At 44.0% G+C, this 25,390-nt stretch overlaps 1 protein-coding gene across 2 annotated transcripts; it reads right to left on the bottom strand.

Annotated features, from left to right (window-relative positions):
* Positions 1-1,453: 1,453 nt before the first annotated feature.
* On the bottom strand, positions 1,454-25,025 carry PARVG (parvin gamma). Of its 2 annotated transcripts, none has more exons than XM_028728716.2 (14): positions 24,415-25,025; positions 24,067-24,110; positions 21,602-21,726; positions 21,055-21,119; positions 14,684-14,786; positions 13,083-13,223; positions 12,097-12,212; positions 9,748-9,803; positions 9,040-9,062; positions 7,871-7,932; positions 7,697-7,765; positions 5,468-5,569; positions 3,431-3,503; positions 1,454-2,813 (listed from the first exon to the last, which is right to left on the bottom strand). In XM_028728716.2, exons 3-14 carry the CDS (start codon positions 21,675-21,677, stop codon positions 2,734-2,736), a joined length of 966 nt encoding a protein of 321 aa, XP_028584549.2. In that variant the 5' UTR covers positions 21,678-21,726; positions 24,067-24,110; positions 24,415-25,025; the 3' UTR covers positions 1,454-2,733. The 2 variants fall into 2 exon arrangements, with proteins under 2 accessions (XP_028584549.2, XP_028584548.2); XM_028728715.2 differs by having other exon boundaries at positions 24,067-24,113; positions 24,415-25,024.
* Positions 25,026-25,390: the final 365 nt, after the last annotated feature.

The following is a 25,390-nucleotide window of genomic DNA, read 5'->3' as shown; positions in this document are numbered from 1 at the left end:
ATGGAAGAAATGTGAATAATTGTGATAATATGGAAAATTTCCAGACAGGCTGAGGGAAGTCTAAAAGTATAAAGACTAGAACTGGATGTAAATTTTGGATGGAATGTTTTTCCTTTATTGTTATTTTTGAAAAATTTGATAATTTATTTTTTTTAAAAAAGAACAGTTTCAGGTTAAGAACGGACCTCTGGAACAAATTAAGTTCTTAACCCAAGGTACCACTGTACTTGCACTCTGACGTGCTTTCGAACTGCTAGGTTGGCAGGAGCTGGGACAGAGCAACAGGAGCTCACCCCGTTAAGGGGATTCAAACTGCGGACCTTCTGATTGGCAAGCCCTAGGCTCAGTGGTTTAGCTCACAGCACCACCTGCATTCCCTCTATCTCAGTATTTGTCTATGCTGATTGACAGTAGCTCTCCTGGGTTTCAGGATTGAACTTGGAACTTCCTGCATGCAAAAATAGATGCTCTGTTCTGCCCCTTCCGCAAACCACTTCTGTACATACATTACTTTCTCATGCTTAAAATGCACCACAAAAACTTTGAGAAACATTCGGTTCTACATTTGTTCTATTTGTTAATTCTTTTTATTTTCATTCACTGAAAAGGCAGTTCCTGCACAAATTACTTTTCATGTGACTACTGCATTATCTGGGATACCGGAAGTCTTTATTAGACATTATGCTAAGTAAGCCACAGCTGGGCATTCAGTGAGTTTGTGGTTGGTGAGCATCTCTGGCTGTCTCTGCACAGCGCCCACTTATCCTTCAGGTATTACTAAAAAGAATTTAGTTTTTCTTATGAATATAAGCAAAGCCAATAAATTAAGACAATTAAGACAAGCTGATCTCTTGACCCTGGGTTAATGCGCAACAAGAAATCATGTAGAATGGCAATCACACAATGGGAATCAATTTAATCAAGTGTGGCTCAGAATCGGGACCCATTAATTCAGGTTTTGCAAAATTCCTAGAACTCTTGAGTGGGATACTAATTCACCTCTCAAGAAGTCCCTTTCTGGTAAGATCATTTGTGAGGTTGGAAGAGATTAAGAATTTATATTTAGTACTCTTCCAGATGTTAGTGTAGTACAACTCCCATCAGCCCTGCCCATTGGCCATGGCAAGTGGGGCCAAAGGGAGCCAGAATCCAACAACATCTGGAGGGCCACAGATTTACCACCCCTGCCATAAAGAGTACTAAATAAATATATTTAAAAAGCTAAATAAAACATAATGCAGTTATTTGATTTCTGCTTTTTATAGTTTTGTATTTGTAAAACAAGCAGTTCAAAACCTGCAATGTCATCTTCATATCTTGATTCACAATACTTATGGAGAAACATGACAGGCAAAAACAAAAGCACTGAAACTATTCACTATTTTTCATAAACATTTTTGGTTGTACTGAAAAGCTCCCCTTTGAATAATTTTCTTCTCTGAAATCCTCTGTGTGCACCAGAAACATTTTATTGATATACATGCAGACATCTTGGGAGAAATTATGGGGAAATAATTAAATTTGGAGGAAAAGCTATGGCCAAGAGATTGCACGTCATCTAAGAACTCTATAGCTATACAAATCTGAATCTTATTAAGGACATCAAAATTGGTGAAGCTATAATACTGACATCAACAAAAACACATATTACTGAACAGTGAATACAGGCATTTACTGGTAATTCTGAAGGTTTTAAAATGTGCACAGGGAAAAATATGTGCATAACTAAATGTCAAAGACTACAAAGTGCATTGGGACGTATGGGGATGTTAGGGGAGGGGTAGTACCTCTGTGGGGTAGATATGTCGTGCTCCTTCTGCAGTTGTTTGTCCACTTTTGGTCCCCACCATGCACTCCTAGAAGCTGTCAACAAATGACAGTGGCCACACCTCAGGAACTGCTTCGACTGGCCGGCTAAACCGGGTGAGGGTAGCCAATGGATTTCAAACCTTCAGTGAGCTAGGGACTTTTCCTGCATGTGGAGACAGGCTCCAGCAGATTGAGCAGGTGAGACCAATAGTGGATCCAATGGTCAAGAAGGTGGTTTCTGCACATGCTGTAGAGGGAAGTGAGGTGCAGGTGGGGCTTGTCAACCTGGAAGGTAGCCCATCTAGGAGAAGGAAAACTCTGATTCTAAACCTTTGCAGTCTTGCAGGATATCTTCATAGGAAGAAAAGACCAAGGAGTAAACCCTACAGAAATCCAGAGTAGCATCCCTAAGACTGTTGGATGGTGCCTTGTAGGTCCCCTCCCAGCAACTCCTGCAGCCAAGCTGGTGCCAAACATATTGCTCTGCTTTCCTTTGGACCACATCAGGGTGGTCTTGTCATCTGGGCAGCCCAAGACCTCCAGACACACTGCCCAGGCTTGTGCCTCAGGGAGGCGACTTTGGTGCTGCAAACACAACGGTTTGACTTCACTCCCAGAGGCACACTCCATTGTCTCTCAAGACAGACGGATGCCAACAAGAATACAAACTGCGTTCAGTAGATGTTCAAATGCCATGCTGATTTCTTTCAAGTCTTACCTGCCATTTCCTGCTGACCCTCTTAAAACCTTAAGAATTACCAGTAAATGTCAGCATCTACCAAGTTTAGGTTACTGAAACGTATTCTCATTTATGCATACAATATGTATCAGTTGTACATAGATGCAAAGCATCAAACAATTATTGGCACTGAAAATTAAACTATTCACTAGCAAATATGGCATAGGCCTTTTGATTTCTGTACTTCATGCCTCTTTGGTCTTGTATTTGGAAAACAGGCAGTACAAGACGAGCAACGTGGTCTTCATATCTCGGTTCACGAGATCTGTGAAAACATAAGGCAGACAAAAGTAGAATGGGTAAATTATACATCCTTGAGCTAAAGAGGAACAGCCCATATAACACCTTGAATTTGCATTCCCTAGAATGGAATGGGGGAACCAAGGCAGCTACCACAAAGCCAAAGCTCAGGAACAGAGGTGACGGTTGGGATTTCGTCCCAACCGGAGGGTGGGCATCCAGCCCATCGCCATTACGCGTGTCTGCCCGGTTCTCCCTCCTGCGTGACGTCCGGAATAATCATCTATCTCCTTCCCAACAGAACTCCGTCTTCCGACAGTAGGCACACATTAGCAGAGTAAACAAATCATCAACAGAAGCCAGGCCTGGGGGGGGGGGGGGGACTAAAGCTGCTTTATTATTGACAGTTCAGAACAAAAGGAACATGTCTCTTCTCCTTCTTGCTCTCAGAGAGAAGAAAACAAAAGCAATACCAAAACGGAACAGTGAAAGTCAAAACATCCGTTCTCGTGCTGCAACACCTAGTGCTGGAATGTATACAGACATGTGATGATTAACGTTGTTCCACACATCTGAGAAGTGCCCCTAAGGTGATGTGGAAACATGAAGTGAAAACGCACCCCTTCTTGTACAATGACTAACCTTCGGGGTTGATAGGTACATCCAGAAGGCCTCCTTCCATGAGCAAGTCTACTGCAAGGCTTGCATTGTGTACCTGAGAAGGGTCAACAAAAGAAAAAGTGGGGTCAATTCTGGAAAAATTATTGCCAATGGAAAACAACGACATATTACTGTATTTTTCTGTGTATTGGACGCCCCCATGTATAGGATGCCCCCTATTTTTGGGGACCCCAAAAAAAGAAAATGGGGGGAAATAGCCCTGACTTGTTGAAATTTTTTTGGGGGGGGGAGGATTGCCCAAAGGCTAACAGCCCCATACATCTAACAGGCCGTCTAACAGCTGTTCCCTCGCTGGCAATCACTGAGCTTTGGGGGGGGGCAGAGTTGAGCTTTTTTGGGGGGGAGTGGTGAAGCTTTTTTCCAGTTAATTTTAGCACGTTTCGCCTTTCCCGCAGAGCCTCCGTACAGTATTCTCCTTGCCTCCTCCCACTCTTCCCGCCCTACAGCTGGGAGGGAGGCTGTAGGCAGTCCGTTTTTGCCATGCGGTGTCTTTGCGCGGCTCCATTTGTGCAGGGGCGGTGCAACATTACACAGGAGGAGCGCAGCGATTGAAGTAATATCCCCCTCTGCGCCTTGAACATCAGCGAAACATCGCACCTTGCACTCCTCCTGTGTAACACTGCGCCGCCTGTGCACAAATGGAGCCGCGTGAAGACGCTGCGCAGAAAAAAACAGATCACACACGCAGCCTCTGCCTGTAGGATGGGCAGAGTGGGAGGAAGCAGGCAGACTGAGAATGCCCCACGAGAAAGGCGCGGAGGGGAGAGATCTCTTCGGCCAACATGGCAAAATCAGGTGAACGTCAAAATGCACACCACCCCAAGAGGGCTATGTGACAGACAGCTGAGCCAGACCAGAGTCTGGTGACGCAGTGCCTCAGAATTCCACCAGAGGGCTGGAGCCTCTCTCTGATTGGCTACCTAGACAGACAGGCAAAGGTGGGCGGAGCCAGCACTTTGGGAGGGAGAATAAAAGGAGCCGTTTCAGAGAGAGGATTCTGATGGGGAGATGGTTTAAGAGAGAACAGGAGGGAGAGAAAGAGAGTTGGTCCTGGTCTCTCTATGTGTAACATCCACCCAGGAAAAAATATCTACAACTAGAGAAAGGAGTCTCTGAGCTTAGATAGGAAGACGGTGTTGAGTGTCTTGGGAGAGCATTCAGACAGGAGTTAACCGGAGGGCTGAGATGGAGCCAGGAGAAGGAGAAGCTGTGAGGAGATGGTCTCCTTGGGTCTCCTTCCAGTCAGGAGGGGAGAGATCTTCCAGAAAGAGAAGACTCCCAAACCAGGAAAAAGGGGTGCATGGGGATCCCCTGGGTCTGTTAGACTGCCAGAGGTATCTCAGGAGTATGACTGGTCAAAGGCTGGGAAACGGACAGAAAGAACCAAAGTATTAAGCTGTAACACCTACACAACAACTAAGTTTAGGAACTGAAGTGAAAGAAGTGGAAATAAACTTTTGTATAGGAACCTGTAACATCTAACTGAGGAGTAAAAACTGAAAGCAGCTGACATTTAAAAGAAGCTGCACATTTATTACCTTGTTTAGAAGTCTGTATCATCCACTAGATTAAGTATAATTATTAATAAGTTAACAGTTTCCTGAAAGAACATTATTTCCTGACACATCCTTTGTTTTATTAACTTCGTTCTGTAAAACTAATATGTCTTACTTTTTTCAACTTCTGCTTGAGTCTCCAAGGATCTAAGTTTACCCCCCCCCCCAAAAAAAAAAAAACCACCACAAAGTTAAACTGTGGAGGTTACATGTAGTATATAAGTCGGTGGGTTCTGCCACAGTTGGTAGCCAGAGAGGTGGGATCCACTTCACTTTGGTGAACAGCAGTGGGATCTGCTACAGGCCGGTTTATTCCCTTTGCATAGGGCACCTAAGAAGCTTGGAAATAATGTGGGGAAATCATTTGTGCGTCCCACCTATTACAGTTTAGGGGCCTCCAAATGTCCTGTACCCACAATTGGGTGCATAAAGAATAACTTACCATTTCTGCAGGGGAACTTGGTTTCAGGAAGAAATCTCCCAGATTCAGGAAATAGCCCTGAAGCTGCCCAATTAGCAAGAGTAAAATAACCCCATCTGCAAACTGGGGGGAAATGAACAGAGGCATTATATTAAAGATTATTAAAATGATCGCAGGGTCAGTTTTGTAATCCACAAGACCTCCATGACATAAAGAACTTTCCTGCTGGACAGAAGCTTCTTCACATTTGCCCCCCAAAGCTTCTGTGTGCAGCAGCCAAAAAGAGTCATGCAAAAACTTCTTGAAGTGCTACAATACTATATGTTATATATCACCCACATCTGTATAAAGGTAAAAGGTAAAGGTACCCCTGCCCGTACGGGCCAGTCTTGCCAGACTCTAGGGTTGTGCGCCCATCTCACTCTATAGGCCGGGGGCCAGCGCTGTCCGCAGACACTTCCGGGTCACGTGGCCAGCGTGACAAGCTGCATCTGGCGAGCCAGCGCAGCACACGGAACGCTGTTTACCTTCCCGCTAGTAAGCGGTCCCTATTTATCTACTTGCACCTGGGGGTGCTTTCGAACTGCTAGGTTGGCAGGCGCTGGGACCGAGCAACGGGAGCGCACCCCGCCACAGGGATTCGAACCGCCGACCTTTCGATCGGCAAGTCCTAGGCGCTGAGGCTTTAACCCACAGCGCCACCCGCGTCCCGCCCACATCTGTATGTTACAGTCTAAATCCAAATATCAGAACTTTAGGTCCAGTTCATAGGTTACAGTCTGACAAGTAAATCAGTTATCTCTGGATAGATTCCGGTGCCATTTGAATGAAAGAATCATGTCAACTATATAGATCAAGTTTTAAAGTTGCTTATTATTTTGACAAAAGACAACATCCAGATAAGGATTTCTCTTAGTGCTGATCTTATGCCAAGAATTAAAAATTCTTTGTAGGTGGGATATATGAAAAACTTTTGCATCGCTTCACTTTCCAGGGTACTAATGTGTGTTAGCAGAGAACAGAAAGCTGGACTTGCATCTGGCAAGAAGAGATTCAAGTCCCACCTTGGCCGCAGATGCTGGGCCACTGCACATGTTAGGCCAAAGTGAACCTGGGTTTGCAACCAGATGTACACTTGGTGGGAAGCTGTAGCAAATCCCAAGTCCGATGAATCTGAATGTATGATACACATGCTTCCAAACACATGCATATCTAATTAATCCATTTAATTTCTATGCATGCAATAAAAAGACCTTAGATGTGCACCAATGTGGTGTAGTGGTTAGACTAGGACCAGGGAGGTCCAGGTTGAAATCCCCATTCAGCCACAAAGCTCACTCAGTGACCCTTTCAGTCACTATCTTGGAACTTAACTACTTCACTGGCTCATGGAAATGATAAAATAGGAGATGGAAACTATGTGCATAGCCAGAGCTACCTGATAGAAGGAAGGAATAATAATAATGGCATACATAAATTTTAAAAATGGGCTTCCTGCAAGCATCTGAGATATTGAAATGAAGAATGAAATCAAGGAAGCCCTCACTTAGTATGCTTACTCTCTATAAATTGATTTTTTAACCACATGAGGCAGGTGCTTAAACTTGATTTCCCATCATTTGAAGTAGTCCTTGTTGGGAATTCCATTCCACCCTTTGCTGCAGATATGTGGGATTGTTATATGTCACATGTCTGTTTACATTCCAGCACAGATTGCTGGAATCCCTTGAGCAGAAGCTCCGCTCTGCATTGCTTTTGTTTTTTCTCTCTCTAAGAAGAACGACAAGGAGAGGCCATGCTTTTCTTTGCCCTGATTTATGTAGAATAAATGAGTAGTTTAGTACAGTATCCACGCCTCAAGCCTGATCTGTTGTGTGTTTACTCTGCTGAGTAATGTGTGCTCTTGCATGCACAGCAGCTTGAGTCGCAAACGCACGTCGGAGGAGTATGACTGATGGATCGCAGCAGCAGCAAGGCTGAGAAGGGAGACACTTCGGCTGGGGCCAAGCCAGCTGGCTTTTCATCCCCGGTTCTGACAGTCCTGCCCATGAAGGATGCAGCTACATAGTGTTCATGTGCTCCACACTGACTTATTATGTGGCCTTCATCAAGTTGCAGCCCCAACCTGTGTTTCCCATCTGTAAAGGGAAATGCTTAGTGATAGGCCTCCAAGGGTTGATATGAGGGCAAACACCATAAAGCAGTTCATAAATTAAACGCAACATAGGATCATGAGTAGGATATTTTTACCTGAGAGTCAATGTCTTTCACACTTAGTCCTAACTTCCCAACATGTCTGTTGACAAACTTCAAAAATACCTAAAGGAACAGAGCATGGCATCAAATCACCGTTTCTTGGTTATATATCACATTATACATTGTCTGGGGGAAAACAAAACAAAAACCTGAGGGTGTTTGTTTTACCTCTTTCACTGCATCCACTTTCTCTGGAGCATATGCCATTAATTCATCAAAGATTTCAGCTTCTAGAGTAAAGTACCAAATTGATTATTTTCAATATATTTCACCACATGAGAGTTCTTCTGTATTATGTTTTGCAATGCAGGTCATAATGACCCATATCTTAGCCCAATAACAAAGGAGGATGGAGGTGGAGTGCTCTGCATATGGCTTCTTTGTGGGCTTGTGGTTCTATGCGCCATCCCATCCTCTCTATTGCCTTTTCCTCCCAATGCTGTCATTCTGTACTACAGAAATGTGGGTTGCAATCCTATACCCATTTCTCTGGGAGAAAGCTGTTTTGATCTCAATGAGATTGACTTTTAACTACTTAGGATTGCACCCTTAGACTGGAAATTCCTTGGGACAGGAACTTGTCTTTCTGTATGTTTGTTCAATAAAGCATCAAATCTATGAGGGGGGGGGGCTCCCTAGATGTTGCTGAACTCCCATCATCCCCCCTGACTAAGGCCATGGTGGCTGGGACTGGCGGGAGTTGAAAGCCCAATCAATCAATATTTATTACAGTCAAAGTCAAAGACAACAGAAAGAACGATAATAACACATATAACTACATCAGCATCCAGGAGCAGAAGCGGTAGACAAAACGGAAATGTCATATATACTTCTTAACATTATTAACATTAAGAGGAATACTCCATCATCTAAAGTCTGAGATCCAGAGTCTAAAATCAGTATTCATTCGCGTCTTTGTCAGCAATAAGGTATTTCCTATGAGCGGCTAGGTAGTTAGTTTCCTTAATAAAGGTTGAATTAGTTCTTTTCGGCTATCATAGTATAGCAGGCAGTATAAGAGTGGGCGTGGGCAATTTATTCAATCTCTTCTGAATTACCGGTACATGGGCACAGCTACAATTATAACATTATAAGTCTCAACAGCCCTAGGTGACTTTCCAGCTCATACCTAACCTCAGAATAATTATTTTCTGCTGCTATGTGTAGAAGTTTAGTAAAACAATGGTAGTTCTTCATATTTAAGAAAGAATATCAGGCGATTGTCGTTGATGATGAAGATATGAGGCTTTTTGCAGAGAACAATAACTGCCACAGAGCTTTTCAAAAGAGATCATGGTGGAGACACACTGGAATAAGTCCTTAGTTCTGTAACTTACGTGAAGAACTTTCGTCAGGTTCCCTAAATACCCAACAAAATGAAAGATGAGTTAGAAAACAAGCAAGTAGGCATCTGAAGTAGTAGGTGGTTGCAGCCCACAATATCTCAGGCTGAATAGTTAATCTCTGGGCTGCGACAAGCCTCATGTGGCAGAAGCCGACACATATTTACTTGGACATAAAATTGCACAGCACTCCAACCTCGGTTATGTGAACAGTTTCTCATGCCTGCCTTTCTAGAATTTGTCACTATGAAATAAGAGACTGAAATATAAAATGTAGCTGTTACCTGAGTCTCTGGCTCAAAAGTCAATAAAGGTTTATCTTATAAGCGTAGTTTCTCATATTAGAAATTGTCTAACATTACAGATTATAAAAAATATTGGTAAGGACAAAGCCATAGAAGGCAAATGTCATTTCTGATGTTTGAAGTGAAGGCGGAAAGAGGCAAGATGTTGCCTGGTGTCATGGTCTGAGCGCAGAAGAAGTCAGGAGCCAGCAAATAAGAGATGAATTGGCACTCATTTCCAAAACCACCTAAATAAAGAACTCTATGGGATTTACAAAAACCAGTACCAAACACAATACATTTTCTACTCTTTGTTAACTTTTATTTGCACAATAAAACTGACACGTAAGTAGAGACAAATGTAATTTCTATCTTTCTACTTCTCCATTCAGAGTTCAAGGCAAATTTTGTCTTTTACCTGTTCCCGGTGATGTACTCAACTGAATCTTCTGTCTTAAATCCGTTCGCTGTATGCTATGAAATAGAAAGAAAGGATGCAAAAAGAAGGTATCAACTACTAACTGCAAAAAAAAGAAGGAAAGGGGAACAATATACCTCAGGAATGTGCTGTGTAAGATTTCTTTATTGTGAAATCTTGGGCATTTCTACACAGAAGGAAGACTGACCAGGTTACTCCCAGGTAACCAGGTATAGGATTGCATCTTAATGATAGCAAAATCTTAGGCAAAATCTACACATTCTGGGGTCAAACAGAGCGTCCTCAACAAAAACACAATGGGTACTGAGATGCTTTTGCCCTGAGGGTTTGCAAGGAAGAAAGGCAAAATGTGTGTTTCAATAAATAAATAAGTAAAATTAATAAAGTGGGAGCTGTGGCTGGGGATCTTGCTCCTGGAACTGCAAACACATACATGCCCCTTGGAATGGCATCAGCAAACATGGAGTGGAGAATCCTGGTTTTGCTTCTGCTCCTATAGCTCTGCCCAGTACTCTCCCTGCTCTGCATACTTTGGCAGTGCAACTTCACACGTTTTCTGCCAACAGAATTCCTATAAGATATATGGTTTGTTTGAGTATTTATACAAGTTAGTGCTTAATTGCTTTTTAATGGTTTGAAAAAAATGTTTTTAACTGTTTCTCTTTTATCTGTAAGCCACTTTGAGTCCCTGTCTGGGGAAAAGGTTGGATCAAGTACTGGTAAGTAAGGAGTAAATAGTCCTCATTCACACATAGGAAATCACAGCCAATTTGCTCCTCCCCATTCATTCTGCTGCAGTACTGCACTGAGCTAAATTATGGTTTGGTTTAGCATGTAATCCAGACAAAGCATCAGCTGTAAACCACAGGACAAAGTTTGTCTGGAGACAGAGAAACCCTGAGCTTGGGCTTGGACAACACATTAAGCCAAACCAGCAGAAGAAAGGCTAGGAAGAAGCAAAGGGGCCACAATCTCTTCTCTGGGAGCCTGTACGTTAGCTCGGAGCCATGGTTTAGCTTAGCATTACACATGAGTTTATTAACAGTGTGATAAAATGATGAATTAGTGCAAAATTTGATGTCAGTTACTCATTGCATACATATTATCTCAGTATATTTACTATATATGCAGTGAACATTTGATATCTCAACATCAATTCCAGTGATATTTAATTTTGAGACATGGCGTTTGATTTCAGAATTAGTTATTTGACAGTGAACATTTGACAGTATTTGATAGTCAGCATGCAATGTTTAATTTAATTTAATTGCTGGTATGCAATGGTATTTAACATTTAACAGATATGGCATTATATGTAATGGTATTTAGTATGTGGTGCTGCTTCAGAGTGGACCGCTTATAATATTCACATCTAATAATAAAAGAGAATCATAAGATTATCCATTTCTTTTTGTTGGTTGCTTTTCATTATACAATTAATTCTAAAGCAGATACTCTATCAATAAAACACAACCAAGTCATACAACCAGTAAACAATAGAGCACAGTTAAAAGGGGAGAGCACAAAACACAGTCAAACAACTATTTATATAGTGCAGCATCACAGACATAGCCCAAAGTCTGGGTGAATAAATAGGGCTTCGGTTGGCTTATAAGACTTAGCACCAACTAACTGCAAAGTCCAATGTAATTGAATTTTGTTATAAAAATTCACGTTAAGGATTTGAGGATTTGAATTTGACATTTTGTTTTCAACATTTGAATTTGACATTTTGCATCTATGTTTTCAATATTCCTAATATTAATCAGAGTTCTAGAAACAGCCCGGTGCAATCCACCTTGTCCTAGGGTCCATGACACTTCTGATGGAGCTGAGATGGAAGACACAGGGTCTCCCAGGCACTGCCCACTGCCTTGCAGCCTGTCATGTGGGCTGCTGATTCTATAAGAATAATAATTTATAATAATTTATTATTTATACCCAGCCCAACTGGCTGGGTTTCCCCAGCCACTCTACAGCTAGGCAAGTGAGAAATAGAAGTGTGGACCTATGAAACCAATCCTGGTCCCACTCCTTCTTCACCAAATCGTGGTGGTGGCGCTCTTAACACTATGCTGCAGAATGGCGACATGGTTGCCACAGTGCAAGCGAAAGCGCTCTCTCCAAATCCGCTCCCCCCCCCATCCCTACCCCACAGCACCTCTCTGAGGTCGGTGTGTGGATGAGAACTGAGGCTATGCTTGGCTCCTGTGCCTGCTCCCACAACCACTGCAAGCAGTTTCTCTAACTGCAGCTTGCCTCAGGGTGCAAAGACAATCTTAACAAGCTCAGCAGAGAGCAGAAAGAAAGGGAAAATTGTTCCATTACCTCTACGTTTATTACATCCACCTTAACGTTCGGAGGTATAGCGAGCTCTGGTTGAAAGTGGCCAGCGATGGCCACCAGAAGATGCAACGTGGACAGCAAGTCCCTCCTGAAGATGGCTAAAATAAGAGCACGGGGCAAAGTGTAAACCAATTAATATTTGGAAATACCGTATGAATAAACCGCAGATTTCGGTACAATGGTACTCTTTCAAAAGCTGCGGGAGTATGTAGCTTCTGCTGGCACCAGGGTGGGGTGGGGGGCTCTTCTTCGACTGGAAGAAGTGAGGACGGGGCTTTATAGCCCAGTGGGCCAAGATGTCCTAAACAAATGCACGCTTAGGCTGGCCCTGAGTCTCTATTCCTCAGAATCCCTCACCAATGGAACCCTTGTCGTTTTAGTTAGCAAAATGGTCATCCCTATGACAGAAGTGTGTGTCTGGAGGACCCTTGGGGCAGTATAAAATGCACAGCTTATCAGCAAGAGCCAGGCCACAGAGAGGCAGAGATGGAAAGTCGCTTTCCACCCACACTCCATCTTGTCTCCAAGTGCAGCAGTAACTTTCCTCCACAGCAATTAATGCTCACTACTCATTTATCTGGGAGGAAATATCTGCTGCAAGGCTAAACTTGCACTTAGCACCTGGGGACTCCAGCAATTAGGAATCAATGCTGTTTTTATCTGTATAGTCCAGACCTGGGTTTGTTTCTTGGGAAGACTAGGGTGCTGGTGACTGGTTTTTATATAAAATATTACTTTTATGCTGACATATTTTTGTGGGTAGGTGCCTTTGTGTTTCTCCTGCAAAGGTTATAAGAAACCTAGCCATGAGTTTGTCAGGAGTTACAACTTTTGTTTGGGGTATTTGGTTCTTTTACTTCCGGTCTAGAGGATCTTCTTCCTTTACACCACTAGATTCCCAAGATAAGAAAAAGGAAGGAGATGCATTATTATTCAGTATCCGGTTTGTGTTTTGCATTTGTACATACAGTCTACACTCCATTTCAGTTTGCTTTCTTCTAGCTGTAAACACTGGTCCACAGATTTCAGAATAATTTCAAGTTTAAGCCTTTGTTTCTTCTCTGTCAAGGCAATTTCCTCTACTTCCAGACTGAGGGATCCAAGCTGCTCTAGGAGGTGAAAAGGAGACAAGAAAGAAAGATGGAGAATATAGTCTGACTTCTGGTTCAGCAATTTATTGCAGGGTATTCTAATTCCTCCAGGAAGCCCTGGCACAAAAGTGTCTTATTTTAATTCACACAACACCAACCTCCAGCATTGTGTACTGAATTTTAAGTGGCATGAGCCTCTTCCAGAGCCATTTTGTGCCTGAAAAGCTGTAGAAAAGCCTAACAGCTAATAGATGTGTGTCCTTCATTCACTTAGGGCATTTAGAGCAACCGTTGAAATGAAAGTGAAAGGTCATTGACAAAAAATCTATTTGTGTATCTTATAGAACACTCAGGGGTCTGGACTGTAAATACTGTATTGTTAGATTTCTATGAGTCCACATTTATCCAAATACCCATTTTTATATGTATTTTTGCCAAATCTACACAATTTTTCAAGCAATTTATCCAACAACGCATTTTGCAAGTTATTTTCACTAATATATGCATGCACAGTTTTGTGTACTGCAAAATTTGAAGCAGTCTGAATGTTGAAGGATAGCTGTTCTTTGGTTCAAGAAGTGCAAATTAGTCACATTTCTCCCCTGCCCTAACTCTAAACACACACAAAGAAAAGGTAACAGCAAATCAAGGACCTGTGGCAGGAACCACGAAGCCGTATGAATTATCAGTCACTGAAGGCTAGCAGTGCTTATCTTTTTTTTCCTTTTTGAGGGTTAGTCTTTGTCTCTGCTTTTCCCCGTCTGCATAAAATCCTGCCGTTGGCAAGGCCTTCTTCTCTTTCTTCATTCTATATTCTTCAAAATTATTTTCTTTTGCTGCTCCCTTCCTGACAGGCTCCCACAATACCTGCTCATGATGGTCACACAAGAACAACATGCTACCATTATGTCTGCATGCATGCTATTTCTGCACAGGGTGATCTCGATTCTGTGTGCAAGTGTTTCAAGGATACACTAAGTTGTGGCAGGAACAAATTGCAAGAAAGCCAATACAGTGGTGCCTCGCAAGATAAAATTAATCCGAGTCTCTTCGTCTTTTTCGTCTTGCAAAGCACGGCTATTAGCGGCTTAGCGGCTTAGCGGCTATTAACGGCTTAGCGGCTTTAAGAAAAAGGAAACAAATTCGCAAGAACTCGCAAGACGTTTCGTCTTGCGAAGCAAGCCCATAGGGAAATTCGTCTTGCGGAACGACTCAAAAAACGGAAAACCCTTTCGTCTAGCGAGTTTTTCGTCTTGCGAGGCACCACTGTACATAGAAAACTAAATTATCAGAGAGAGAGTGGGAGAAGAAACATGCCATTCAGGCTTCAGAATATTTCAGTTATCTGGTTGATCTGCATGTAAGCTAAGAAAAAGAGCTGGTAATAAATTTTAATTATAGGAGGTCACTCTGTAATGAGATTTATTCCACAATACAGGTATTTCCAAATGCCCACATTTAAAACAAAAATGGCTTACCTATGAGATGATGAAGTATTAATCCATCATACATGTCTTGTTCAAGGCTTTTCACCACAATGTGTTCATGCTTGAGAGTTGTGTTAATCCAATCCATAAAGAACTGTGGGGGGAAATGTTGTCTTGAATAACAGCATTTGGGTATTTTCTCACTTCTTCTTTTTTTTAAAAAAAAAGATAGAAATCAGATTTACTTCAACAATCTGTGCCAAAGTATCCTAATTCTGTAATTGGTGGTTACTGTAATGTAAAAGTAAAATGGAAGAGCCCTAAATTTAGCATATATGTGTGTGTTTTTAGTTAAATTTCATGCACTTGACAAGAATGGCATGTTTTTGTACACTGCTTGGAAATTCTGAATATTAAGCAGCATATAAGTATCTGAAGTGCAGAAATAAAAGATATATTTTAACATTTTAATTCATTCCGGTATATATTTTTAACAAAAAAAGTTCATAGAATCATAGAATTGTAGAGTTGGAAGGGACCACAAGAGTCATCTAGTCCAACCCCCTGCAATGAAGGAATCTTTTGATCCAACATGGGGCTCGAACCCACGACCCTGGCATTAAGAGTTTCATGCTGTACCAAGTGAGCTATCCTGCTGGCATATTATCCCCGAATTGCTGAAACGTCACACCAGCATCTTGCAGAGAGCAAGAAGAGGAGGAGGAGGAGGAGTTTGGATTTAGTATCCGGTTTATCACTACCCGAAGGAGTCTCAAAGCAGCTCACAATCTCCTTTCCCTTCCTCCCCACAACAAACACTCTGTGAGGTGAGTGGGGCTGAGAGACTTCAGAGAAGTGTGACTGCCCAAGGTCACCTAGCAGCTGCAGGTGGAGGAGTGTGGAAGCGAACCCAGTTCACCAGAATACGAGACTACCGCTCTTAACCACTACACCACACTGGCTCTAGTCCATACAATAATAATAATAATAATAATAATTTATTATTTATACCCCGCCCATCTGGCTGGGTTTCCCCAGCCACTCTGGGCGGCTTCCAACTGAATATTAAAAACAGTACAGCATCAAACATTAAAAACTTCCCTAAAGAGGGCTGCCTTCAGATGACTTCTAAAAGTAAAATAGTTGTTTATTGCTTTGACATCTGCTGGGAGGGCGTTCCACAGGGCAGGAGCCACTACCGAGAAGGCCCTCTGCCTGGTTCCCTGTAACCTTACTTCTCGCAATGAGGGAACCGCCAGAAGGCCCTCGGCGCTGGATCTCAGTGTCCGGGCTGAACGATGGGGGTGGAGACGCTCCTTCAGATATACTGGACCGAGGCCGTTTAGGGCTTTAAAGGTCAGCACCAACACTTTGAATTGTGCTCGGAAACGTACTGGGAGCCAATGCAGATCTCTCAGAACTGGTGTTATGTGGTCCCGGCGGCCACTCCCAGTCACCAGTCTAGCGGCCGCATTCTGGATTAATTGCAGTTTCCGGGTCACCTTCAAAGGTAGCCCCACGTAGAGCGTGTTGCAGTAGTCCAAGCGGGAGATAACTAGAGCATGCACCACTCTGGCAAGACAGTCTGCGGGCAGGTAGGGTCTTAGCCTGCGTACCAGGTGGAGCTGGTAAACAGCTGCCCTGGACACAGAATTAACCTGTGCCTCCATGGACAGCTGTGAGTCCAAAATGACTCCCAGGCTGCGCACCTGGTCCTTCAGGGGCACAGTTACCCCATTCAGGACCAGGGAATCCCCCACACCTGCCCGCCCCCTGTCCCCCAAAAACAGTACTTCTGTCTTGTCAGGATTCAGCCTCAATCTGTTAGCCGCCATCCATCCTCCAACCGCCTCCAGGCACTCACACAGGACCTTCACCGCCTTCACTGGTTCTGATTTAAAGGAGAGGTAGAGCTGGGTGTCATCTGCATACTGATGAACACCCAGCCCAAACCCCCTGATGATCTCTCCCAGCGGCTTCATATAGATATTAAAAAGCATGGGGGAGAGGACGGAACCCTGAGGCACCCCACAAGTGAGAGCCCAGGGGTCTGAACACTCATCCCCCACCACCACTTTCTGGACACGGCCCAGGAGAAAGGAGCGGAACCACCGTATAACAGTGCCCCCAGCTCCCAGCCCCTCTAGACGGTCCAGAAGGATGTTATGGTCGATGGTGTCAAAGGCCGCTGAGAGATCCAGCAGAACTAGGAAACAGCTCTCACCTTTGTCCCTAGCCCGCCGGAGATCATCAACCAGCGCGACCAAGGCAGTTTCAGTCCCATGGTGAGGCCTGAATCCCGATTGGAAGGGATCCAAATGGTCCGCATCCTCCAGGCGTGCTTGGAGTTGTCTGGCAACCACCCGCTCAATCACCTTGCCCAAGAATGGTAAATTTGAGACTGGGCGATAGTTGGCCAAATTGGCTGGGTCTAAAGATGTTTTTTTAAGAAGCGGTTTAATGACCGCCTCTTTCAGCGGGTCTGGGAAGGCTCCCTCATAGAGGGAAGCATTCACCACCCCGCAGAGCCCATCGCCCAGCCCTTCCCGGCTCGCTTTTATCAGCCAGGATGGGCAAGGATCCAGGAGACAGGTGGTCGGTTTCACTTGTCCAAGCAGCCTGTCCACATCCTCGGAGGTAACAGATTGGAATTGATCCCATGTAACAGGACCAGACAGAACTCTAGCACTCTCCCACCCTGGCCCTGCTCCCACGGTGGAGTCTACCTCCTTCTGAATCTGAGCGACTTTATCTGCAAAAAACTTTGCAAAAGCATTGCAGGAGATCTTGGGGTCCCTACCAGGCCCCGGTGGTGCAGGTGGTTCCGATAGATTGCGAACTACCTGAAAAAGTCTCCTGCTGCTGTTTTCTGCAGATGCAATGGAGGCGGTGAAGAAGGCCCTCTTCGCCGTTGCCATTGCCACTTGGTAGGCTCGACGTTGAGCTCTAGCCCGTGTCCGGTCTGATTCAGAATGAGTTTTCCGCCACCGGCGCTCTAGCCGTCTCAACGATTGTTTCATCACCCTCAGCTCTGGGGAAAACCACGGGGCTGTCCGGGCTCCATGCAATCGGAGAGGGCGCTTCGGAGCCAGACAGTCAATAGCCCTGGTTAACTCCGCATTCCAACGGGCCACCAGGGAATCAGCTGAAAGGCCATCAACTTGGGATAAAACATCCCCTACCACTCTCTGGAAACCAATTGGATCCATTAAGTGGCGGGGGCGGACCATCCGAATCGGTCCCACCTCCCTGCAGAGGGGAAGGGTCGCGGAGAAGTCCAGTTGCACCAGGAAGTGATCTGACCATGGCACTTCTTTTGTTTCGCTTTTAGATAATGTCAGATCACCAACATCTGTAGAGGTAAACACCAAGTCTAAGGCATGTCCGCGGCTATGAGTTGGGCCAAACTTATTCAGGGACAGCCCCATGGAGGCCATGCTTTCCACGAAGTCCCGAGCGGCCCCTTGTAAGGTCGTGTCGGCATGGATGTTAAAATCCCCCAGGACAACCAAGCTAGGTGTCTCCAGGAGCATATCCGCCACGACCTGAAGCAGCTCGGACAGGGAATCCTTGGTGCAGCGGGGAGGTCGGTACACCAAAAGGAATCCTGTACTGCCCCTATTGCCCAACTTCCAGAACATGCACTCAGAAAATTGGGTCTTCCCAATAGGACGCCTGGTGCAGACTAATGACTTCCTAAAAATCACTGCAACCCCCCCTCCCCGCCCACATGACCTGGGTTGCTGTGCGTAAGAGAAACCTGGTGGGCAAGCAGCGGCAAGGGCAGGCCCATCTGCCTCATCCAACCAGGTCTCTGTCACACATGCCAGGTCAAATCCTCCATCCACAATCAGGTCGTGGATGGCAGTGGTTTTATTCATCATTGACCTGGCATTGCACAGCAACACTTTCAGGTCATGTGGGTTTCCCTTGCTGATTCCAGTATCCTTCCGGTCAGGACCAGACCTGGAGGCAGGGATAGTCCTCAACCAACGACTAAACCTGCCTCCTCGGTAATGACATGGTCTGGTCTTAGCGTAACTCCTCCTCCGGCCCGTGATCACTGAGATCGGGTGTCCCAATACATTCCCTCCTGTGGAACCTGCCCCAGCCATTCTATTGGCTGAGGCCCACTCCCAGGCAGCCCTGACCCTTCCCCTTAAAAGGCAAAATACAAACTATATAATAACTTAACAGAATAATAAAAATAGAAGCACAGCAAAAGACAATAGTGCTAAAATTAAACTGTTCCCCACCCTAACTAAATACTTAACCAACCGCAAACAGAAATAAAATTATAAAATTATAAAACATTATAAAAAACAACCACCACCATTTAAGGTGCAGCAAATTAAAAGCAGTTAAAGTATTTAAAACCATTTTGTCACTTGCTGCAGGTAGCTGCTCAGGCCTCTAAACTGTAGTGGTGAGTGCGGGCCCCGCCCCCTAGGCCAGATGGAATTGGCAGGAGAGGGAGCGGTCCACCCAACACTCACGGAGGCAGCAACAGCAGCAGTGTCTCAGAGGCCTTGATGGAGGCCCTCAAGCTGAGGCGATGAGTGCAGGCTCCGCCCCCTAGGCCAGATGGAGTTGGCAGAAAAGGGAGCGGCCCACCAAACACTCAGCAGAGCAGCAGCAGCAGCAGTGATGTCCCGGAGGCCTCTCTCCGGCCTCTTATGCAAGAGGCCTAGTCTAGTCCATATTTAGCCAGAAAACCAGTGGCAGAGAATGAAGCTCACATTACTGAATGCTCCTCTAAACAAGCAGCCTCTCTGCATGCTGAAAATGGACACGTCAGTAAAAGGGCTAAGCTAGAATCTTCTTTAGTTTTGGAGGGGGAGATATTTTCTGTATGTGGGAGAGCTAAGCTACTGGCAGTCTGAAGTAGTAAGAAGAAGCTTCCTCTCAGCTGGCTTTGACACCCAAGGGGGTGTCTCAAGCTCTTCTGCAGAATACTTTAATAATCCTCGAGTGTTTTCATGAAAGCTTAAAAAATTATTGAAACAGCTCTGGGCTGCCAGTCCTCTCTTCCCAAGCGAAAGAAAGAAAGAAAGAAAGAAAGAAAGAAAGAAAGAAAGAAAGAAAGAAAGAAAGAACCCTTATTTTTAAAAAAGCAAAGATGGTTAGATGCAAGGATGAGGCTTGCTAGGGACAGGGGTGTCATTTCCTGTCAGGGAGTTTGGGATCTGTAGCGTCTTCTGCCTCCTAAATCAAACTGTGAGGCAGAGAGAACTACAACTCCCAGGACCATCCCAAGACATTTCGGTCCCTGAGATGAACTACAAAATGATGCCCCCCTCCCCACCAGGGAAGAAGGGGTGAGTGAACATCTGCATCAGGAACAAGGGGGGAATAAAGATCTACATTGGGATCTGTTGCCCCTGTGGATTCTGCTGCCTGAGATGGCCACCTCACCTTGTTTCATGTGTGGGTCGGCCCTGACAACTCCCATGGTTCCCAAACATCTTTTTCAGCCCAGGAGCCCATAGTTTTCTTAGCAAGGGCTCCTTACCATCTGCACTCCACATTTGCTTGGGGAATGAGAGAGAGAGAGAGAGAGAGAGAGAGAGAGAGAGAGAGAGAGAGAGAGATGGACTATTTCAGGCACGTCCAACAGCTAGATCATGATCTACCAGTAGATCAGTGGACATCTGTGGTAGATCCCTGGTAGATCCCTGGCTCCCCCCAAAGAAGCTCAATAACTTTGAACTGAACCCCACAAAATGGGGTAAATCATTGCCAGTTTTTAACTCTGTGAGTAGATCGCAGTCTCTTGGTATTTCTATACTGCTCTCTCATAAAATATCAGAGTGGCATACAGCAATATGAAAGCTTTATGAACCATTGAAAGTGGTACAGAACCATCAATAAAATCAATAAGGCTGTTTGTGAACATCTTTAACAACCCCATAGGTCTGTCTTGAAGAGATGCCTGAAAGTCAAGAGAGAGGATGCCTGCCGTGTCTCTGTTGGAAGAGGGTTTCACAGGATGGGAGTGGCGACATGAAATGCTCAACTTCAGATTAAGGCCTGATGGGTCACTTTAACACTGTTGTTAGGAAAGCCCATTCCCCTTCCAGAACTGAAATTCCCAGCGTGGTAAACAGCCAATCCTTCTTCCCAGGAAACTCTGGGAATTGTAGTTCTGTGAAGGAAATGGGGCTCTCCAGCAACTCTCAGCACCCTTAGCAAACTTCTGTTCCCAGGCTTCCTTGGGGGGAGCCATGGCTGTTTAGAAGGTATAGGGCAGATGGAGCCCTACTGCTCCCCCCAGCCCCCAAGTGAGTTCAGTTAAGAAGAAGGACTAGCCCGCCCAACAAAATAGTCCTCAAGTATACTGTTTGTCAACTTGGAATTTTATCTTTGAAAATGCGGTTGTTAAAAAACCATAAGCTAACTAAAATAAGGAGAAAGTGCATTACTGTTTGTAGAGCTTCTAGTTTAGGGTCATTTCGAGAAGTTGGCTTTATGTATTTCCTCTTTTCTCCTAAAAGAGATACAAACAAACAGCAGTTACAATTATACAGTCTAACTCACCCAGGCCCTGAGAACAACCATCACCATTTCATCACCAAATTGCCAATTCAAGCAAAAAAGTCTAATAATTTGGACCTGTGAAGGAAGCCCAGCACAGCAGAAGGCAAATGGTCAATATCACAAATTTGAAATTATAATTAAGGCAATACTAAGTGGCATAATCTTTTTTGAAGGGTGATAAAGGAGGCACTTCCTAAAAGGAAAGCACATAATAAAAATGATGCCACATTTGTCTGACTTAACGCTGTGATAGATAATCTTCTCAGTTAGGTTAATTTATCAAGGACGTTTGCATTTCCTATACTGGAAATGGCAAGTGGTGGTGGAGACACCAACCTATCCAGCAACGGACTGGATTAAGTCTAGAAATAATATTGAATTAAAGAATCTGTTTTGTACATTTGGTCACACTTTCGCCTCTTAACAACATACCTTGCGCAATGTCCTCCTCTTCTGAGAATGGATTGACTTGAAACTCTGGGAAAGCTTTGAGGAAGCTTGGTTCCATTGCTTTGGTTTTCTTCCCCTTGCAAACAGGAAGTCTGGGTTTACTTCCCCTAGAAACCATGGCAGAAAAATACAGGTGAGCAAGCTGTTCCCAGGGGAGAGCAATTCTAAAGCGGTGGCAATAATGTCTATGTAACTGAAGTAAATGTGTTGATGGGATCTTATTTTGATGACATAAGACTCCAAACCCCAAGGTGTCTTTTGAAACATTTACCTCCAGTAAAATGGGACTATTCTGGGATTCAAATTGGGGGGGGGGGGCAGCACTGCAAAATTGATGAAAGGCTTTCACACCAAGCTCACAAACCAAAACAAGCATAAATCCTGGGGAAAGCAAGGACTTTAAAAATGGACTTGACAATAAGAAAATAATTGAGGAGAACGAGGAAATTGACCATCTGGTATAAATTAAAGGCTGAAATGCCTGGTGAAAGATAATATAAATAGGACAAGGGAGATGCGGGAGAGGGAGACATGAAATCTTCTTTTTTTTACAATAATGCTGTAACCCACACAACGACTTTCTCTTAACCTTTTGATATTAATACCAGCCACCTTTTGGAACCTCCAGTTCTGATTTAACTCAATATAAAAATGCTCATAAAAGGAAGTCCTAAGAAGAAATATAGAGGAGAATGAGCTCATGTCTAAACTCTGAATCCAGAGCTCAAGGCTCCCAATTCAGAGCTCAGCAAACACCATGATGCACACAGACACATGCATGTCTTACACGTCCCTTCAACTGCAGTTTTCAAGGCTCCCAAAGAAATCTAGGAAGCCTTCCTTCAACACTGCAGCTGGATGGGAAGGTGCTGGCATATCCGTAGCAGAGATGGATGGAGTTTTGGTTCCCCTTGGTTTCTCATTTTTAGAAACTTTAGTCTGGACATTTTCTCATCAGTTTGCAAACATCCTTTTTAAAAAAATTGCAAATAATTTTCTCTAATATGTTCATATGCTATTTTTGCTAATGTATGCATTTAGGCACACTTTCCTCTAACACACACCTCTGTACATATTGTTTTGGTTGCAGAGTGGCATCAAGAATTCAGAGAAGAATGGATTTCAATGGATAGTTCTGTTTTGGCTCATGCATCACTTTGGGAAGTGCAAATTAGGTAGTTTTGCATTAACATGAGAACCAAACCGATTCCCGTCACCCACGAAAACCTAAATAGGAATGTGCAGAGCAGTTACTGCCTTACAACCTTGGGCACCACACACAGTAATTGGCTTTTTGCAGACTGCCCAGATGTGTGATCTGAGCACAGGAAGCTCAGTTTGAGATGTTTCCTCTGTAAGGTTCTAAGTATTTCACACTTCCCCTAACCTAAGTAGTGGGAAGTTACAGGGCAGCATTTTTACAAGGCCACTTTTTTATTTTTAGATAAGTACTGAAGACTTACTGTGAACTTTGTAAGAACCACCATTTAGAAATGCCCAGCCTGAGCAGGTGAAGAGAAAGCAACGCTTGCTTCTCAGCAATCTTCTGTAGCCAGTTCTCAAAACTTTCTTCCCCCTCCCACATTCGGATACAGTGGTGCCTCTGGTTAAGAATTTAATTCGTTCCGGAGGTCTGTTCTTAACCTGAAACTGTTCTTAACCTTTAGCACCACTTTAGCTAATGGGGCCTCCTGCTGCCGCCGTGCGATTTCTGTTCTCATCCTGAAGCAAAGTTCTTAACCCGAGGTACTATTTCTGGGTTAGTGGTGTTTGTAACCTGAAGCGTCTGTAACCTGAAGTGTCTGTAACCCGAGGTACCACTGTACTTTACAAACTGTTCTTTTCAGCTGTGCTGGACCTGGCAGACAGGTGTGGCTTCAGGACATTTTTAAATTACCCTAATGGTGGATCCTTAACAACTAGAGTAACAACTGGAGAGGCAGTGAAGTGCAGTGGGTAGATTTTGACTGGAGACACCTGAGTTCAAATCACCACTCGTTCTCTCTCAACCCAGCCTCACAGAGCTGTGACGGTCAAGTGGGAGAACCACACATATGCTACTCTGAGCATTCAAATTGGGAAATAAATAAAGAGATAGTTCAGCATCAACAAAAAGGCCGTGCAAGAACCTAGACAGAGAGAGCCATCCCTTTGTCACAGAACAAGAGCAGACATCATCCATAACATCACTTCTTGGGGGCGGGGGATGGATTTGCAGAATATTTTCAGTCAGTCACATTTTATTTATAGCTAATGGCATTTGCAGAATATGACACTCTGAGCTGTACTTTCATTACTGAAATCAGAAAACCAATGAACTTTATGGCAAAGGCTCAATTTCTACCCGTAGTTCTAACTGTTATCATTTTCCCTAGTGTTCGATAGGAGTTTCTGAGTTAGTTCTTTATTAACTATAAACCCCAGAGAAATAGATCAAAACCACTTACTTTTGCAGATTCCACTGAGGAATGTGGACTCACTCTTTTCTTTTCTGCTAAGGATAAAGCAAAGAGAGACAAAAGACTCAGAAATTGTCCCAAAGGGGGGGGGATGCTCCATGGACATTTTAGGGGGGAAATATTAAAAACTCCTCCAGCATCCAAATCATAGCCACTTTTTTCAGACATGATGCTTAAAAGAAGCAAATAGCAGCCAGCTGAAAGCAACTTCCTTGTTTTGTTCTGTCCCCAAGACTGAAGCTCGTAAACTTGCAGCAACATTCAACGGCAAGGAGGCTGCCTTTATACATACAGGAACACAGAAAGATACTCAAGAAAATCTTTTTAAGTACCAACCTAAATTCCCAAGCAAGATCTTTGGAGAGCTGTATTGAGGCAGGCAATCTATTTTGACCCCATTGGATCAGTTTTGCTTTCAGAATGCTGCCTTTGTGTGTCGCGCAACCAGGGAGAGGAAGTGGGTGCACATCCTTCCTATAGGTGACATTTCAAAAACAAAACCACCGTTCCTCACACATTAGCGCAACCTATGCACTCCCATATCGTCCAAGAGTCACTATCCACACATACTGGTCTTGTTGGCATCTGTGTGTCTCAGTCCCTGGAAATTGCTGTCTCTAGTTAGCTTTTGAGAACAATTGTGAAGCTGCTGCTTCTTGTTATAAGAAGTGCTTATAAGTTCTAAGTACATATTCTGCAATAAGTGAAACACTTTCCGTAAATTCAACCAGAGCTAATGTGAGATTAAACAATGCTCTGCCTTTTTAAAAGAGTGCTGCTGTCATTTTGCCAACACACCCCACTTCAGAAGAAAGCAAAGGGCAGACTAGAATGGAATAAATTAATGCAACAAACAGAAAACAACAGTGAGCCGTCAACAATGTGTTGTTGCAGCAGGTGGGGGGGGAGGGGGAGGCAGGAGATGCATAGACAAAAACATATCATTTTCAGCTATGGGAATATTGGTGGATACACATTCCTACCCTTCAGAAACGTTATAATTGCTTCCAATGGCCCAAAACAAAAATTTGGCAGCAGTTATGGATCTGGATTAAACATGCATATTACAATGGGGTCAATAATTCTGGTGTGTGCAGTTGACTTATATTTAAAAAAAATTGGTCTCCTGTAGGCAGAGCATTGTATCTAATGCTGTATGAGCAAAATTCTGCTTGTGCAACAGGACTTCCCCTTCTCCTCTACCCTATCACACACACACCCCAAAAAAATCTGCTCCAGAGGGGGGGTGGCTGTAGAGGAGGGGCACATTCTGCTGTGCCAGCAGAAATCTCCTGCCAGTGGCGCCAACTCC

Source organism: Podarcis muralis, chromosome 6 (genome assembly GCF_964188315.1).
Source record: "Podarcis muralis chromosome 6, rPodMur119.hap1.1, whole genome shotgun sequence".
Lineage (NCBI taxonomy): Eukaryota > Metazoa > Chordata > Lepidosauria > Squamata > Lacertidae > Podarcis > Podarcis muralis.
The sequence above is the reverse complement of the archived record's forward strand: the minus strand, read 5'-3'. Positions and strand labels throughout refer to the sequence as shown.

Excerpts from the sequence above, each read along its gene's own strand:
- PARVG (XM_028728716.2), bottom strand. The coding sequence starts at position 21,677 with ATGGAACCAAGCTTCCTCAAAGCTTTCCCAGAGTTTCAAGTCAATCCA. Across the intron at positions 7,933-9,039 it reads ACCTGACGAAAGTTCTTCAC|AAGCTGAAATCTTTGATGAA; the intron begins GTAAGTTACAGA and ends ACTTTACTCTAG. Across the intron at positions 7,766-7,870 it reads AAGTGGATGCAGTGAAAGAG|GTATTTTTGAAGTTTGTCAA; the intron begins GTAAAACAAACA and ends CTGTTCCTTTAG.